This window comes from Dermacentor silvarum, chromosome 11 (genome assembly GCF_013339745.2).
Source record: "Dermacentor silvarum isolate Dsil-2018 chromosome 11, BIME_Dsil_1.4, whole genome shotgun sequence".
NCBI lineage: Eukaryota > Metazoa > Arthropoda > Arachnida > Ixodida > Ixodidae > Dermacentor > Dermacentor silvarum.
This window is the reverse complement of record NC_051164.1, coordinates 55,219,927-55,238,632: the sequence shown is the minus strand read 5'-3', so window position 1 is coordinate 55,238,632 and position 18,706 is coordinate 55,219,927. Positions and strand designations below refer to the sequence as shown.

The following is an 18,706-nucleotide window of genomic DNA, read 5'->3' as shown; positions in this document are numbered from 1 at the left end:
ATCTTCTCTGCGAGGCTGTGTTTGAACACTTTTTTTTTCTATACCGACCGACTAGATTAATCTTGTGAGAAGCAGGTGATGGCATTGTCATTGAAACGAGCCGCTCAACAACACGCAGCAAATCTGTATTTTTTGTCAGTATTGTTTTTACTGCAAAAGCTGTTCGTTACTAGGTCTCCTGCAGACTTCTATTCCAGGCAAAGTACGGACATATTGCGGCGCCAAGCTTACCTGCTTCGTCTCCAGCAGGTAGCCACTTCTAACCAATGTGCCCCCTTCTGGGGAAGTGCATGGTGTTGTACACTTTCACTACCTTCCCTCTCACCTCGACTACAGGGAACTTCTGGTATTGTGCTAATGGCCCCACGTCGTTTCTTGTGCCGTTGGCGACGTCCGAGGCGATGGGCCAATCCCGGACATACTACCGTCTACATTTCCCATGAGCACGTGCCGCTGGGCGTGGGCCACTGGATATGTCATCGTGCCATTGGGTATAGCTGCCATTGCCGTCACGCCATACAGTCGTTGCGTCATCGTCGTCATACATTCGGCGTCACGTCATCGTCGTCATACACTCACTCGTTGTCACCACATTCTCGTCATGCCGCCGCTGTCGTCTTATACTATCTTCATCATTTCAGAAACGTCATAACATTGTCTTCATGATATATTTATCACAGCGCCGTCGGCTGCGCCAGGATGCGCACGGGAAGTCGGAGGCCCTCGAGTATCTGAAAGGATCGTTGCAGTTTAAACGAGAACATTCTAAAACATCCTTTACACTGGAATGTCACGAACGAAACGGAACCTTTAGACACCCAAGCGATCGGAAGCTAGAACGAGATCGGGAGTGAGAACGCTTAGGCACATGTCATTGTTAATTTTCGCTGGGATTGGCCCCCCTCTGTTGGCATCAACGTGGAAAAAAATCAGCAACGAGATAAGGAAAGCTAACTCGATATGAATCTAGAACTGCACCATGGACATAGCACAAAATAAAAAAAATTGAATGAGTTGATAATGGTAACGTAGTGGCTCATTAGACTAGTTGGCTGAGATTTATTATTAAAGACCGCTGCGTCGCTAACAAGAAGGGAAGACAAACAAGGCGGGAGAACACACTTGCACTGATGCACAACTGAAGGTATATTTTGAGATGGGACTCCTTGAAGTAAACCAATGTGATGCCTTACTTTGTGTGTAGAAATAACATTAAAGATTCATTCAGCTTAGAGTTAGCGCTTACGTCTGCCTCTTCTTTTTCGCCCTTGCTGGCAGGCCTGTTAATTGTTGATAAGGTTGACTTAAATGACAGATAGTACGGAAGTTTATCGTCTCTCTCTCTCTCTCTGCTTGCTTCCCGAAACCGCAAGCGAGATACTGTTGAAACCTGAAAGTAATATGTTCCTAAGCTAAATTCCTGTGGAGGAATGCACATCCTATGAAAAAATTTAGCTTTTCTCAAAGCGATACGAGAGTGGCCAAACGACAAGTGAAAGCGCAATGTTCGAACTTTTATATTGTGCATTTGGCAAAGAGCAAATTGAGTTACAGTGCAGCATTCTTTCACAACGTGGGCAATCATCGTCACCAGCTTTTTTTTTGCTGTTACGAATCTCTCTTATGCTTCACCTGCACCTAATGAACAAAGAACTTTTCGGCGACTGTGCGTTTAACAATTTTCGACCATGCGTAGGGGTTACTATAAGTTTAATGACCTAGTCAAAACGGGCAAGCAATCATGTATTTGAGCTTCGCTTTCACTGTTGCATTTTCGTTGTCAGAAACATCAGATCAGCAAACCTCATAAAAGTCTGCTGAAAATTACCGACGCACTGGCGTGAAAGGAAATCGTTAAAATCTCTCTCGCTTTTCGGAACTACATTTTCACAGCATAATTGATCGCGAGTTACTAATTGGATGATGTTGATGATGATGATGTATGGTTTTTAATGGCGCAAGGGCCAAGTATGGCTAAAGAGCGCCATGCCAGTGTCTGTTAATTTGCAGTGGAGCGATTAATTCTGAGAAGCAGATGAGGGGTGGCTGTAAAGGGGCCTAAAATAGTCGCTGTAAAGTGCGTAAAATATACATGTATTAAGAACATGGCAATGACTAATGAGGTCTACTATGAAAATGAAGAATGCATTGAGGAAGAATGGTACGATTGATGATGATGATTAGTGGGGTTTATTGGCGCAAGGGCCAGATGTGGCCAAAGAGCGCCAAGGCGATGATGATGGCGTGTCATTGGTACATGAACAGTGAATTATGAGGCGTGGATGAGGGTGGCTGTAAAGGGGCCTAAAAATAGTCGCTGTAAAGAGCGTAAAATCTACATGTAATAAGGTTATGACAATGTTCAATGACGTTTACTATGCAAATGAAGAATGCATTGAAAAAGGGTGATAAGATATTCAAGTGATTTCACATGTAGTAATTGACAAAAGCACTGCTGCCTAAACAGAGCCCTTGAACCACAAGGGCCTGGAGGCAGGTGCTATACTGAACTACTGTCACAGCGGCATCCTCTGGAGAGAGGATGTGCTACGAATTTATTGGGCTTATGACATGTAGGACAACATCGTTCAAGAATGCGAGGACTGCTTTAGTTGTAAAAAGTGGTTCTTTACCGAGAAACATGGAATGGTACGATTTACAAAATATAACAGACGCTAGAATCGGCCAGAAACACAAGTGCCTAAACAGAGCCCTTGAAACACAAGGGCCTGAAGGCATGTGCTATAAAAATGAACTATCACTGCGACATCCTCTGGAGAGAGGATGCGCTACGAACTTATTGGGCTAATAACATGTAGTACAACATCGTTCAAGAAACCGAGGACTGCTTTGACGTTAAAAAGCGGTTCTTCACCAATAAACATCATATGATGAAGAGGGATATCATAGTGGTATGCTACAGGGAAATGTTTCCTTCTCTTCGTATCGGCTTTGGATGCTGTTTTAGAGTTTCAAGGCTGCGTTGTAACGATACACGTGTCTCTACATTTCGTGCCGTTGCTGCTAGAAACACCTGCTATTTCGAACGACATTAAGTATAATCGCCGAAATAAAACCTACGTATTGAGACGGGTATTTGGCGTTGTAGACTTTCATCACTACGCTGCAGCCCTTGATCGAAGCATCAGCGAAAGCACTTTTACCGTGCCTTAGAGGCACTACTTTGAAATGAAATAATGGGTATATACTTCGCTTGTTGTGTTTTTTTTTCTGCATGTTCTGTATCAGTGACATGCACTAGGCATATCGCTTTGTTTCATCACGTCCATCTGGAGTAGCATGGTAGGCAGGCAACCATGCAAGCTACACTGGGATTGATTAAGATACTCTCTCTCTCTCTCTCAAACCGCATCACTCAAGGCGTTGCAGAGCTTCCTGATTTACGCGAATCAGAGCGCATTAAGTAAAGCTTGAACGGATGATACAAAGCCAGGTGTAAGTCGCGGAAACATAACGTACATTTTGCACTTTTACCACCGCCGCACTTGGAGCGGCGCAACCGCCCGCAGAAGCGAGACGCAATGGAAGATTTCGCATTTGTACCCGAGGCCAGGCTTCGTTCGCCGTCCAATTTTCGAACTACGTGCCGAGCAGTGGCTCCACGCAAAAAAATAACTTGCGTCGTTTTCGCTTTGTGATTCGAGTGCGCTCGTGACTACGGTCGGCAGATGACGCCATACTATAGGGGCAGTGTCTTCGTCCACAGCGATGGAGGCCGCCCGGGCCGCCCAACTATAGACGACGACGGGACCTCCGTGAGGCACCCAGCTTCTCAAGAGAGGGGGAAAAAAGAGGATGGTGGAGAGTATTCGCCCCCAGACCCCCCTTCTCTACGGCAGGTTCACTGCCTCCGCAGACATCCTGCCCGTCACGGTGTCCTGGCGCCAACTATGACCAACACTCAACTCCCGTGTTCCAACGTGTCTGGCACCCTGGGGACCCCACACGAACGCCCGGTTGGGTGCCCCTCGATCATGCCAGCTTTCGTTCTTATCTTCTTACTTTGTTTCCCATTTTTTGTTTCCCATACGGGGGCGTTTTGTTCGTTTGCATGTTTCCCAACGTTTAAAAATGTGTGGGGGAGGGGAGTGGGGGATGCACTGCACTCTGCGACGTTCTTCACGTCGCGCGCCGTACTCTTTACCGCGCTTTCAGGTGTGACGGTGTTTGTCATTGTGACAGGCTTCCTACGGCCGCAAAAGCAGCGGGCAACCGCATATTCGTTTTTTGTTTTTCGTAGAATACGTGAGCGTCCTAAACCTTAACAAGAACTCTTCAAACGCTCGGCGCTTGGGTGCTCCGAGCCGTTTTTTGTCCTCTGTAGGCACGTTTCGTGTTGGAAAGCTTCGCTACTGCAGTGAACAGGTGCAATTATTAGCGGACAGGAGAAGTCATTAGGCACTGAGCTATCAAATTTTCAAAATGGTGCCTGTATTTTGCTGTTGATATCCGCTTCATTTGGGCAGGCGTGAACATCCATGCGACCAAAGAATAAAAAAAAACAATAAAGAAGCCTTTATCTGTGACATTTTTATACGTATTAAATCGGGTTATTATCCCCGCAATAAGCTTGTCGTCAACAGTCAACGATCGGAAAGAAATCAAGCCGCGCTGAAATTACTACATGAAAGGAATGAAATCGAGTAGTGACCCTTATATTATGCAAGCATATATTGATTTTGTTTGCTTGCCTTCACAGAAATTTCATTTCCGTTCTCAATTCATCGAATTTCCTAACTCATTTTGCTCTCTTCTCAGATGGCAATCAGGTATAATTGAAATGATCGCGTCTATACAATGCCTGGCGCGCTAGAAATATTTTTTCTCTTACACTACCAAGAAAAAAAAGCTTCAGTACGTTCTATTTTGGGGGGCGGTAACCTTGCCTCGTGGACTTTGTGCAGGGAAGCAACCAAGCAGCAAACAACTCTGCCTCTCCCCTTGCTGCCCTCGCATGAGTATTTGGGGACGGGCTTCGACTATTTCATTGGCTCGCTTGTCACGTACCGTTCGCCGCCGACACACACACACACACGCTGGCACGGACAAGCTAGTTAGCGCTAAGCGCGTGAAGTCCTCGCTCGAAACTCGGGAATAGCGCGCTGCGTGGTATATTAGCAATTGCGTGCAGCATACGGCATGCTAATCACTATAGCATTACATAGCAAACACAGGTAAAGCATTATATGCGCTGTGCTGTTACTTTCCGAAAGTGCGCACCTAAGCCCACTTGTAAGGAAAAGCTAATACATAATGCCACCATTTCTTACTGCACAGATTTAAAGTAGTCGATGTGAGGCGAATTACTGGTTTTTGGAAGTTCGGGTAACAATGCACAAAAGAACTTCACGTCTGCTGCAGCTGACATCTTCCTTGACAAGCCGGACGGCGCAAGAGCCCTCGTGATCTGTAGGACACACCGTGCCTCTAGGGACGAAGGCGCTGACTCCGACTGTTCGTACGGAGTGCTGAGCTCAGACGTTGCCGATTGGCCCTGTTTTCTTGGTTTGCCTATGACGACGTTTATCGCAGTTCTTGCCGCTTTAGCGTTTTTTTTTTTTCCTTTTCCTCTTTGTTTCTCTCTTAAGATAGATGGCCTAACCTTCTACAGGAGAAATACTGCTTCCATACTCGTCCGAGTGCAATTTTGACATTCGTTTTTTTTTCCTCGTTTTTTTTTTTTGTATGGCAGGTTACTGTTCCGGCCTTAAGCGCTGACTGTACCCGCTGGGCTATCACGTTGTGACGTTTGAGAGGATATATCGGCTCACGTGTATTGGTCAAAGCAGGAGCAGTGTTGGTTTTCTTTGTACTTACAGTTGCTCACAAAGCGATTGTTAGGTTGGTATTTTGCAACCCGTTGTTTAGATAAATGGCATTTTTTGCTAGTTTCACTGTTTGACAAATAAAATGACCATGCAACCACCATCCATGAACTTTTTTTTAACAGTCATTGTCGATAAGCTTTAGCTCTCTCCGTTAGACAAATGTACAATGTGTAACAATTGCCCGTATTCTCCTTGCGCATTGTGTGAGAGCATTATATCATTCATTTTAACCGTTTCTCAGTGCAACAGTACTAAAGAAATCCTCAGTAATTAGCGCGAGAGCTAGTATATGAGTAAGTGTCCCCAAAAGAGTAGTATTAGTCTATATTGTTAGGGGAAAATGCAACGCTGACTCTTTACCTGGGCACATCACACACTCTAATTGTAATTGACTTCACTGGCAAACGACAATTGCCTACGCAGAGAAAGCCAGCTATTGCAATGTCACGGTGGAAGGTCCTAAACGGAATCGATATCGACCGTATGCTGTGCCTTGGCGGTCTGTGCTCGGTGGCCCACAGTGGCTCCGTGTTCACTTCGGCTTACGTTTGTTCCTCTATGACCCCGGACGTAATCAAGAAAAATACGGCTAGCAGGTCGCTAGTGTCGCATTATGTGGGGGCAAAGAAAAAAAAAAGAAACGAAAAATGTAAACGAAGCGATGAGGGGAAACTATAAATAAAACCTGCATGTCCGGGGCTTCTGAAGCGCTCGGAGGTCAGCCTTCGATATGAACCCCGTCGTCGTTTATAACAAGTGCCCGGGGATTAATCGATGCCCTCCGCGCGCACATCTACACCATCTCAGGAGGCGTTCCTCCCCATCTCCCGAACCCCTCTCCCCCGCTACTCGAAGGAGCCCGATAGGCTCTTAAGCGCCAAGGATCCAGGACTGAGCACCTCCCATGAGTGCGGGGAGGTTGAGAACGTGAGCACGAAAGCAGGAGTCCTTCAGCTTCGCAATTAGAAAAAAAAATCGAGAATGTCGAGAAAGCAATAAAGATCAATAGGCGAAAGTGCGTAAAAAGTGAAACACATTTCAAGGATGACTGCCATGTTTTAAGAAGGACCGTAGGGTAAGAAGGCTCGGATAGGAGAACCTGAAATTTCGTGCATAAGTTCGGCGTAACGAAGCGAGTTGTTTCTATACAAAAGGCCGCAAGGACTTTAGAATAGAAAAAGAAAACAAGGAAAATTAATAGGTTCATATGTACAAAAGTCACTTATTTTCTAAGCGGTCGGCGTACTGTTGCATTGCTTGGTGCAATTCGTTGCCACTAATTAGTAAATCAAGACAACTGAGCGCGCGACGCGCTCTTTCACGGGGAGCGAACGCACGGCGGAGAGCAAACGCGACTTCCCAGTGGAAGGGGAGCGGTGGGCGAGGAGGGCATCGACGGCACCCTAGACTGTGCGTGTGCGTGCCCGCTCTCTCACTGCAGAGCATGCACGCAGCCCTGCCGGCCTCTGCCACCTGTGCCGCGGACTCTCTGTAGGCTCTCGCCCGCCTCTCCCCTAACAGTGTCGACAACGGCGTTTAGCCGTTCTGTCACGTAGCCAGCGTTTTCACAGCGATTGTGTGCGGTCACACAAACAACGCGCACAACTAGTTGTCGACGGCGGCGGCATTTTACCTGGGTTCGCACCGAACGTGCGCGGCGTTGGTGACGTGTTTATGAAGAACGTGCCAACATTTGCCGTACACCCTATGGCGGTGTACCGTAGCGACCATAAGGCCATGGTCCCTGTGGTCACTAAATAAATGAAAACCACCAGATCATAATATATATTCTCATTATTTAATAGTTAAAATAACCAATTACACCATCACATCTCAATAGTCATAATTGGAAACACATAATTCCCACCATAGTACAGCTTCGCTGGTCTTCCATCTCCACCCCAGTGAAAGGGCTGACTTTTTTTCTTAAATTATTTCTTCCGTTACTGAGACCGTGATGTCACTTGAAATCGTCTTATGGTCGTTTAAAAACACTTTAAAGCGAGTGCGTATGACTAGTAATTTTTCCGCAGTGCTGCTCTAAGCCCAGATAGCTAACCTATGCTTAAATGGAAAAGCGACCCGACTGCGTACCTTCTAGCAAACTTATATGAGAGAGCAGTTCTGACAGCCTTTCTTGAGTTATCGCTTTAGAACGTAAACAGTAGCAGCTTTTGGCATGCATGGATTGTATTTAGACGGGCTCCATAAAATTCGCACGCGCGGCTCACACAGAACGCCCACTTTTTTTCAAAGAACAGACGACCACATACTCACTCTGCAGTCCTATTTTCAGCCCCTGCTACTTTAAAGGTGCAGGAAATGCTCGGAACTCCTTTGAGTCCGAGATCTCTGAGACTCCACTTCAGAGGGCTCTTGTACGCCCCAGAAGAGTAGGTGTGCTTGATTAAGCACAAGCCGAGTAAACTCACTCGGAAGCCTCTAAAGTGGAATACAGTGAGACGAATAGTTCCTTCCTCCTCAAAGAAGTTACCAGCACTCCATTGTTTTTAACAACGCATTATACCGCTATACCCATCTACACCTCTCTACTGCCCCAGCACATTATGACAATGTTTCACAATTACTTCACACTGCACATGTATCTCCGTTGACAATGACACCATCGGGCCTCGCGCTGTTATGAAAGGCCACTGGCGCTCGAGATTCAAACGGCATTGTGGGCTGGCACGTCGGTAAGCATTCAAGGTGACAAGGCTACGCGCATTAGGTTCTGCTGCCAGATATATCATGTATCTCTTCACGTGCGTTAATTATGATTTTTACTGTATTAGTAAAATCCTAACACTGGCTTCAGTACATAGGTGCTGAAGACAAAAAAATCGGCAGAGACACTTAGGACTGCTTACCGAGAAAACGAAACGGGTAAACGGCGATCGGTTATTTGCTGCAGCAGCATTTACTTCCTTGATTCTTTCTATTTAGTAATGGACATCATTGCACCTTAGTTTGCGTGGTCCAGAGATAGGAGTAGCTTTCAAACGTTGAAGCATCAACGAAACCTTCCTATTCTAAGTACTGTTTGGTATAATTTTCTATGGGAGTCGCATATCTCAAACATTGAGGAGGTTCGAGCTAAAGAAGTGTCGTTTCGAGTCAACAGCACGGCAACAGCACCCGGTTGCCTAATATCCAACGTTTTTATTCTCTTTTTATACTGTTAATTTAAGGATGCTTTCTATCTTGAGTCTCTTTCTAGGGCTGTGCTGACTTTTATAATGAATGCGCAAATAAAAAGCAGCCCTGGCTCATCCAGGGGGACCCTTCCTTTTTCTCTGTTTTCTGACACTCTCGGTGAGTCACCGCTCGAGTTTGCGACATCTGTTCTTTTGAGCAAGGAGGATTTGCCGCACACGCATTCGCTGCTCGAGTGCTTTTGAGGTTGACTGGCGCTAGAAAAAAAAAGAGCAGGTAAATATATCGCAAAAACTACGGGGAGCCTGGCCTCTGCTGATAGCGCATGAGTGACGCAGAGTAAGAAGAAAGAAGTGCGTTTCAAAAGATAAAAGACATCATCTGCAGCGAGCATAATTCTCCGAAAGAGAGGGCGGTTTCTTTGAGAAGGCCGCTCTTTAAGCACGTACGTTAGAAGACGTGAAATATTACCCTGGAAAAAGAGAAAGAACACGTGGGGAAGAGCATGATGACGGCATATAAAGCAGGAGTTACCGGTCTTTTCCAGCAGCTGACTTTTGTCACTACGGTACCGGTACATTTCGGGAGAAATGCCTGGTTCCAAGGCACTCGTACTTTTTCTGTGTGTTCAGAGTCTAGACAGAACCCATGGTTCTCCATTCACGCCTTCAAGAGTGACTAAAAAACTGGAAAATATTTTTCGGCGTGAAGGGCTAAGGTGTAGAGAAACTGAGTGAGAAAGCACAACTATGGCAAGGTCAGTAATACACCAGGCGCTTTTTTTAGAGAAAAAAAATCACCACTAGTCTTTTCATGCACTAATGCGCAAAAGTATAAAGCGAGTTCTAGGCTTGCCTATCACCACCAGCACCGAGAAGCTCATACAATTAGGTAGGCATAACTCCCTCTCGGAGGTGATCGAGGCCCAGCAGATGGCTCAGGTCGTGCGTCTATCATCCTCGCGGGCTGGTAGGCGCATCCTGGAATCCATAGGCTGCGGTCTTACGGAGAATAACGAGCGCAAAGTGACTCTACCGTCCTCAATCAGAGGTACGTTTACGGTAGCTTCACTTCCAAGAAATGTCCACCCGCAATACAATGTAGGGCGCCGCATAGCACGGGCCCGTTCGTTATTAAAATCGGTTGTAGATAGTCGGGATCTCGCAGCCTTTGTCGATGCAGCCGAGTACGGGCGTTCCGATGGCTTTGCAGTGGTTTCTGTCGACCATACTAGCAAACTCCTATGTTCTGCCTCGGCTCGAAATGTTTCGGCAACGGTGGCTGAGCAAATGGCCATCGCTATAGCAATGAAGGACCCGTCCCGTCCAAAGATATTTACGGACTCGCGGTCCGCAGCTAGGGCTTTCGCTTCGGGCTCGATCTCGCGGGAAGCAGCGGCCGTCCTCGGCAGCGAGGGGGCTGCCGGGTTTCACACCATAAAATGGTTCCCGGCCCACATTGGGCCAACGTACATCCCGATGTTCCCATCGCCAATGAATTTGCCCATGACCGTGCGCGAGGTTTCGCTCACCGCGGCGGTCCCGGCGGATTCGAAGGCGGGGACGCCAGGAGGTACAGGGACTCGCTCCTTACTTTCCACGAGATCTTGACTCATTATCATCTTTCTCGGAGGGCTTGTCCACTTCCTCACCCTAGACTCACTTGATCGCAATCGACTGGCCTTTAGGATGCTCCAAACGGGGTTTTTCCCTTCGAGGGGCAGATTTAGTCACTTCTCGCCCGACATCGAATAGCAATGTCCGGACTGCGGAGAGGCGTACTGCTCGCTAGCTCATATGCTCTGGCAATGTCCTGCCATACGCGACACAGAGTTCAACAACGAAGAGGACTGGGAGGAAGCCCTTAAAAGCGGCGGCCTCTCGATTCAACTTCGGGCTGTCCAGAGGGCCTGCGAGAGGGCGGAGGGCCACGATCTTCCGGTCCCTGCATGGGAGCGGCCCGCGACTGCTACCGACTCCCCCTGAAAGGGGGCGTCCAAGCGCAGTTCCTCAGGACCTGAATAAAAGTTATTTGTCTGTCTGTCTGTCTTTGAGCTGGACCATTCGAAGAGAGGGACATTACATGCATGAGGAATTTCATTGCACAATAGACTAATCGACAAAATTCCATTGAATAAGTTTTAAAGTAATTAAAATAGGGCCCCGCGCCTTTCATTGAACATCCGAAATGGTCTTTTATTCCTTGCGTAACCTTTCTGTGTCTTTTACAGCGAAGCTTTTAAGGGCTCAGTCTTCGATGCTCGGGTCCGTGTGTAGAAAAAAAAAACTCTGATTGGTCGTATGCTGTAGTGTGCGGGTGAAAGCGCGCGAGGGCCGCACGCTCTCACGGGGAGCGAACGTACGGCGGAGAGCAAACGCGACTTCTTCCGTCGCGCGAAAGACCGTGGGGGGACGAGAGGGAAGAAGGGGAGGTGACGTTAAGCTGCGGCACCAAATGCGTATCTTGCGAACGGGCGCAAGGGGAACTGGCCACTTAATCACCCAGGCGAAAGGAGGAAAGCGGGAAGGCAGCCGGGGAGGGAAGGAGTGTGGCTGTTGCTCTACGAACTAACTGCGTACTTGTACTTTGCGCGGCGACAGGCGTACGCGTGCACCGTATCTTGAAAGCGATCGTCAAGACGGCTCCTACCTCTGTATGCACTGTGTTTTCGCCGCTCAGTTTCCGTTGAAGCGATAGACTGCATGAACCTTCGCTCGCTGCTGCTGGCGCGCTTGCTCACGCCAACGTGTTGACAGCGGTTGTGTGCGGTCATCGAGTGTGATCTATTCATGTTTGCGTGCGAGCGCTGACACCATCCTTGTTAATTCAGTTAGTAAACGAATGTGTCGAAGCTTTCAGTCTGAGAAGATTTAACATAAAAGGCATGTGTTGCTGGTGTTTTGTTTCATGACATTTGTTTATGGGCTGTCATTCTCAAAATTCTGAGTAGCTGCATAAACTTGGACATGTAACAGCAGCAGCAACGCGCAGAACTGTTGTCGACGACGGCGGCGATTTGCCCGCGTTCGCACCGAACGCGTGCGGCATTGGTGATGTGTTTATGAAGAACGTGCCAATCTTTGCCGTACACCCTAAGACGGTGTACCGTAGCCACCATAAGGTCATGGTGCCTGTGGTCACTAAATAAGTGAAAACCACCGGATCATATATATTCCTCATTCTTTATTAGTTCAAATTACCAATTACACCATCACATCCTAATAGTCACAATTGGAAATACATAATTGCCACCATCGTCATCCTGTGTTCTTGCTGTAAACATACAAATTACGCTTTTCTCGTCATCCAGCGTAGGTTGAAGACATTTAGCCAGAAACATTGTACTCAATACGCCAACGGCCATAATTGGCCGTTGTAATTTCGTAATTTCGTAATTTTTTTTTCTGGTGTGTTGCCTATAGGCAACACACGTCGACAAAAAGATAAGTACGTATCACATCTGCGGAACAAGGGCCCTAGAGTGTCGAGGTTCTTACCACTCTTACCTTATAGCACTCTTAATATCACTCTCAATATTTTTCCGCACAAGCTTCCACACAAGTATACGGAACATAGTTCACGAAAGCCATGTGTAATCCAAGTAAGTTAAATTTATTTAAAAACGGGTCCCACTCACCTAATGGAACATCTAGAGTTTAGAGGCTCAGCTCCTGCTGGTCGACTTTTAAAATCACGTATTTTACATTGTGCAACAACTTGGAAATGTGTGTTCATGCATACTGTAGATCTTCTGTAGATATTTTACAAATGCTCTGGATTTTAAGACTAAAATTTCAGCGAGAAGTAGATGTGTTCATGATTGGCAGAGGTGTTAAATCTGGCTCACATGGTTTGAAGGTATTTTATGTCTCTCCATTGAATACGTGCCAAATGTAGAGAGAAGTATAAAAAAGCCTGGTGGATAATTTTTACGGCATGAGAGGCAAAAAGGGTTCCTTCACTATAGCGCCTAAAATTACTGAACACACAAGAAAATGACTGGATTAAAGCGCACGCAGGTATCTATCTGCTATGTGCAAAGGATATGCGTATATATGCAGTTCCGTAATAAACCAGGGAGCTGAAATATTCAACTTCCCTTTAAGAGGCTTTCTGATCTGTACGGCTCAGACGTGGCGCTTTCGCTAGCGTTAGGTTTAAAAAAGAAGAGTGTCATGGGCACGCAGCAGTAGAGCAGTTTCTCCCTAAATTACTGCGCATTTATGTGGCCTTGTTGTGGAGCACCCCAAAAATCAACATTCACGGCGCTGTCATTAGCTACACTGACACATTTAGCATCCGTTTAACACGGCAACAAAGACAGGAAAGACAGTTGGCGATCGCTTCAGAGTTCATAGTTCATTCAGGGCTAAGGCACAGGCGCCAGAAAGTGCATACACGGGGTTTGCCTTTTCTTTCTTTTCTGTGTAAATGTACCATACATTCCACAGGACTGACGTTTGATTTGTGGCTGGGTGAATGAGATGCGAATCGAATTCTTCATCACTTTGCCTGGATCATAAGTGCATTTTCACTAAACTTGAAATAACTACTGTTAGACACCACGCATCTCAATGAGATGCGATGGTACAGTTCGTGCTCCGGACAGCGACGCTTATTGGAAGTGATTCTCGGCACTTGGTGCAAGGCTAAGGCTGCCTGTGGCAAAAGTGCCGTCACCATCACCGAACGCATGGCCTTGAATTCCTATTGAGTTTCGTAGAATTCTGTACCTACAGTCCCACATTGCATTCATTAGGTGAGAGAAAAATTCTATGCCTAAAAGTCTCAGAATAGTAAACAACCCCCAGGGAAGTGTTGCGGAATTCGCAAGTTGCGCTACCCGATGAGTCCTGCAGATAACACTTGTAGTTGCTTTGAAAGCAGAGGTGGAGGCTCTGCTGCGTGGGCAATGCAAAACCTTCGCACCAGGGGCATCAGCGGCACTTTGAGTGAGAGGGACGGCTATAATTGGACTTGTATGCTTTCATGTCGTCAAGAACCTAGCGTGGAAGTTTGCACTACTGAGCGTTGTGCTGAAGCAGGCAATTACAGTCCATGATATGCGTGGTATCTTATGATGACGCTGTGCGTGATTTCATTGTCACCGCTAATAACCGCACGTGCTCATCACCGCGTGCTCTTGCTGCAGGTAACGGCTGCTCTGTCGTTAGCTGCAGGTGGTCGGTGGACACGCGATTGCCTGCTTCGCGATTATCAGCTACTTATAGTTAGGTGAGCTAACGACGAAAATGACGTGTGTATTCATTTCGCTAACAATCTGCTGATGTGTGGGGCGTATTAGTGCAGCTAGCTTGCTTGTTCGCACCTTCCTGTAGCCTCGTATATGCTTTCAGAGCCTATAACAAAATTTTGAACTCCGTGGCAGCTCGCGTTTTCCTGTCAGATGGTAACACTGTAGCGCGTAAACACGAGAGCGATTAAATACGAGCACGCTTGTAGCTGTTCAAGTAATTAAGCAGTAGAATGATTTACCTGAAAAAATTAAGTGCGGCGAAATTTCTCCAAATATATTCGGTCCATGTAAACATCGAGCCACCAATGTCGTTTCGTAAAATTATTCTGGCCACCTAAACAATAGCCGTATGCTTCGGCCAGAGAGCCTCGTTCGGGAAGAACACCTCATCTGGCATTTCTTGAGATCGCTAGTGGTTTATGTCAGATAGCAATGACAGCCAGCCAGCAGCCTCGGTCAGGAAAGTCCGGCAAGATTCGCTAAAGAGAGCTTCACTTTTAAACGGTGAAAGCCATCCTTTCCTCAAAAGTGCTCTCGTGGGGATAATATTTCCTAACATTTGTCAACTTATTTGTTCTCGTTCAAGTTGCTCAGCAACGGACACACCCACAAGAGAAAAAACAAGGCGAAAACCTAAAGACAGACAGAACTGTGCGATATAATCTGCCCAGAATAACTGCACTCCTTGTGAGCCCGAAGACAGCTCCTGAATTGGCAAGATTTCTTGACGCTCAACTTATTTCATACAAATCCCAGCAACCCTATGATAAAGTAATACCATCTCCTTACGGCTATCTAAAAATTAATTTATTGAAATAGCACCTCTGCATATGGTGTGGTGTTTTGTGCTCTAATGTAATTAGTATGTTTGCAACGCAAATTTTAGCCCGCGTTAAGTAAACCAGATTTTTGCACGCATTGAGAACGCAGCTGCAATGACAAACGGGAAAGCATCATTAGAAAGCAGCGGCTGTATCACTAAATGGCATGTCATGGCCTCTTATTTAATTTTTAAGTATCTTTTTTGTTTTGGTAGGGGGGGGGGGGGGTGGGGGAGACGGGAGAAACGCCCACGTGTTATGCGTGGAAAACGTTTCTGATCAGCGTCTTCATCCTTTCTCTCACAGGGCCAACTTCTACGCAAATGGACGCCAGGTACGCGGCTACCACATGGTTAACGTAGTTCTGCACTGCGCATGCTCAGTGCTGGTGGCCGTCATCGCCCGCTGCATCATGCGGATAACGGCCCTCCATGCGTGCTTCGCGGCGACGCTCTTCGCTGCGCATCCTGTGCACACCGAGGCCGTAAGTGTTCGTGTTGCTTTCTTTTTTATTAGGCTGTAACCTATTTTCGCCAGTGCTAAGTGGTTCCTGGTTGCGGCGAGTTATTGGAAGTTGTGGTCTTGCACCACTTGTGATACTGTCCCAAGCAGCCGCTCTGAAAAAGCAACTTTGTCTTGCATGAACGAGAAAAAACAGTAACACTTGCCCTTGTTTGCAAACGGCTGAAGAACACAAGTAGCATTCATATTATTTGTTATGCTCATTAGTGGCTTACGCCGACGTTTCGAGATCGCTCGCGATATCGAAACGTCAGCTTAAAAGTTTTTTGTTTCGTTCTTACTTGCGCATACTGTATTTTCTTTAAGGTCTTCCTGCATCACGATCCGCATGTTTCATAATCTTCATACTTCAATTTGTTATTGTGGCGGCCTGACCTCTGATCACTTCAATCCGTTATTCTGGCGCAGGTGTCGAGCATTGTGGGCCGAGCCGAAGTGCTGTGCTGTTTCTTCTTTCTGCTGTCGTTCCTTTGCTACCACTGGTGAGTCCACGTTTAAGCAGGCAGCGTTCGTGCGCCTTCGTATTATAACATGGCGGCCTGTCACACGCTAAATAGCGCTGCAGTTAGTTCGGACTATTGTGCTGCCGGTGTATGATTGTGTAAGACAACGCACACATTTCTAAAGCCTGCCCGTTCCCTGACTGTGGAGCGCTGTCCTAGTTTCCGATGCAGTTTGAATATAGTAAGATTCCTAATTGAATGTTGCCGACTAACAACGCGCAGAGATCACTTGCCGCGGTAGATCGATGTCGCGTGGCCATGCAACTGCATTTGATGGGGCGAAATGCAAAATGTAAAAACACTTGTGAACTTGGATTTAGATGCACGATAAAGAACCACAGGTGGCCACATTCAGTCCGGCGTCCGCCACTGCGGCGTGCCTAATAATTATATCTTGGATTTGGCATGTGAAATCCTTGAATTAAATTCAATTGCGCAGAGATCAGCAGTATGCAATCAAGAACGCTCGGCAGCGTGATTCTCAACATGAAACCTAGAGAAACGACGAGCAACGGCGAGCAGAATGAGCGATACAATACTAGCAATGTGTCACACTTAAAGTTATTTCCGCATATAAACTAATTTTACTTCCTATGTTTGTTTCTTTTACTCCTAAACACATGTAAACAACAAATCTCCTTTTTAGCTTCCTGTGCCCTTACCAATTTACTAAAATGCAGGTGCCTAAAAATGCACCAGACCCATGTCATCACCTCAGTTACAAAGGCAATCATGGGGCTAGAAGTGCTGCCTCGCAAGACTAGAACGTAACTCGGCAAGTGTAGGCCAGATATTGCCTCGTGAAAACCATGTCTTTTGGTTGTATCAGCATGCGATGATTACACAACTGTGTAGGCAGAAAGAACTGCGGGGAAAGAAAAACATTATTAAATGAGATATATACAAGGCCACAGGTAAAAGACAACTACATGCACAGACCTATGCTGATTCCGCCCTCAATGCTCCCTTCCAAATCCAGGAAAGATTAAACTGAACATCAGTTGCAGAAAGAAACTGTACAGCCCATGTTTCATTTATTTCCGACAATAATCCATGTACACCGTTCATTTTACTGCACAGGAAAGCAAGACTTCGCAGGTTATACGTTCCCGGTTGGGTTCCGCGATTTCATTGAAATGGCTTGTCAGGCGAGACTCAGTTGCCAAATGGCCTTCCCAAACGCCGTCGCAATAAAAGTGCCATTTCCGAACTTCCTGTGAAACTGACCATTGCGGAGTGGCGTATCTTTGGTGAATGTTCCGCATCTGGAACTTACAGTGCTAGGATAATTAAAAAGAACTATCTTTACATAATTACCTGTTTATGCAGCTGCTAAGAAAACACTGCAAGTTGTTTTCATTCTTAGAGAAGCTGGCCAAGTCACTACGTAATATTTTTTGCGACAGCATCGCCGAACAAAACGCCCTTTATGCAAAATAGATACTGCGACCGCGGGTCATGGCCTCACGCATTAAATAAAATTCTGGGGTCTTACGTGCCAAACCCACGATATGATTACGAGGCACGCCTTAGTAGGGGACTCCGGATTAATTTCGACCCCAGCTGGGGTTCTTTAACTTTCACCCATTTAACTTCACATATTGCTGCTACCCAAAACTGTGACTCTTGTGGGATTTTTGAACTGAGCCTCACTGAAGACTGCAACTGATGCCTATATACGAGACCACGTGTGTCGTAACTTTCACTACTGTGGTACTGTTACCTCAATGACGCACTCTGTGTGTGCACGGTTTACCCCATACTTGTTCTTTCTTTTTTTCCTTTCGCGTATCTTTTTTTTTTCTTTTTTCCAGCATTTGCTCTTCAGTCTGTTTATTCTTTCGGCCGTTCTTTTCACCTAAAAATGTCAAAACCCTGTTCAAAAATCCTTTCTCACGACTCGCCGTCGTGATTGTTCACGGCACGAACAAAGTGCACATCAGATAAATGGGTGAAATGCTGAGCTCGAATTTTACATCAAATAGAAGTATAACCAAGAATCTGCACTACTGCTAACCTTTAGGCAAGCTCTTGTGTGCGTACTTACTGAGAGAAGGGAGTGAAGAAAGCTAATTTAATTCATTATAGTATGGGCACTAAAATAAATGAAGTTGCTAGGAATTACTGCCTCCTCAGCGTGTTTCATTCAGCTGTTAGTGTACACAAAAGGGAGGTAAATGGAAGGAAGACCAGCACTTATTGAAAGAACCGAAACATGATATCCGAATATATTGAAACGGCCTTCTGCAGTTGTTTTCTCATCGACGCGTAATCTTTTTTTTCTTTTTTTGCTGCTGCGTGTTGCTGACCGGGCATCACCTTGCATCAAGCAGCGTGCTAACGACGCGCAACGTTTACAAGCCCACAAAATTGCTGATGTGCTCACGCGTTTACTTAAAAAAAAGGCTATTCCGAAAAGATAAAACGTCTTGGCGCGTGCTGTCTTAGAAACTTTGCTAATTGGTTCTCGGGGCTAACGTCGCGTTTCCATGCATTAGTGCGTGCTTTCTATATCAAGTGCACCGACTTTGTGGAGACGTTCAGAGGGAAAATACCGCGCTTGTTAGGAAGCCCACCTTCCACGAGTAGAACCCATAA

The 18,706-nt window shown here is 46.3% G+C and overlaps 1 protein-coding gene and 1 long non-coding RNA gene across 2 annotated transcripts in view; one reads left to right on the top strand and one right to left on the bottom strand.

Annotated features, from left to right (window-relative positions):
• Positions 1 to 18,706, top strand: part of LOC119432595 (protein O-mannosyl-transferase TMTC1-like) — a 116,646-nt gene that overhangs the window by 58,655 nt on the left and 39,285 nt on the right. The window contains 2 exon segments of the mRNA XM_049658520.1: positions 15,390 to 15,567; positions 16,014 to 16,087. Coding sequence (XP_049514477.1) covers positions 15,390 to 15,567; positions 16,014 to 16,087 — 252 coding nt within the window.
• LOC125941387 (uncharacterized) overlaps positions 588 to 18,706 on the bottom strand; it is a 343,657-nt gene continuing 325,538 nt past the window's right edge. Inside the window, exon 3 of the long non-coding RNA XR_007464228.1 lies at positions 588 to 731. This is a non-coding gene — a long non-coding RNA (uncharacterized LOC125941387). The remainder of the gene's footprint in view (positions 732 to 18,706) is intronic.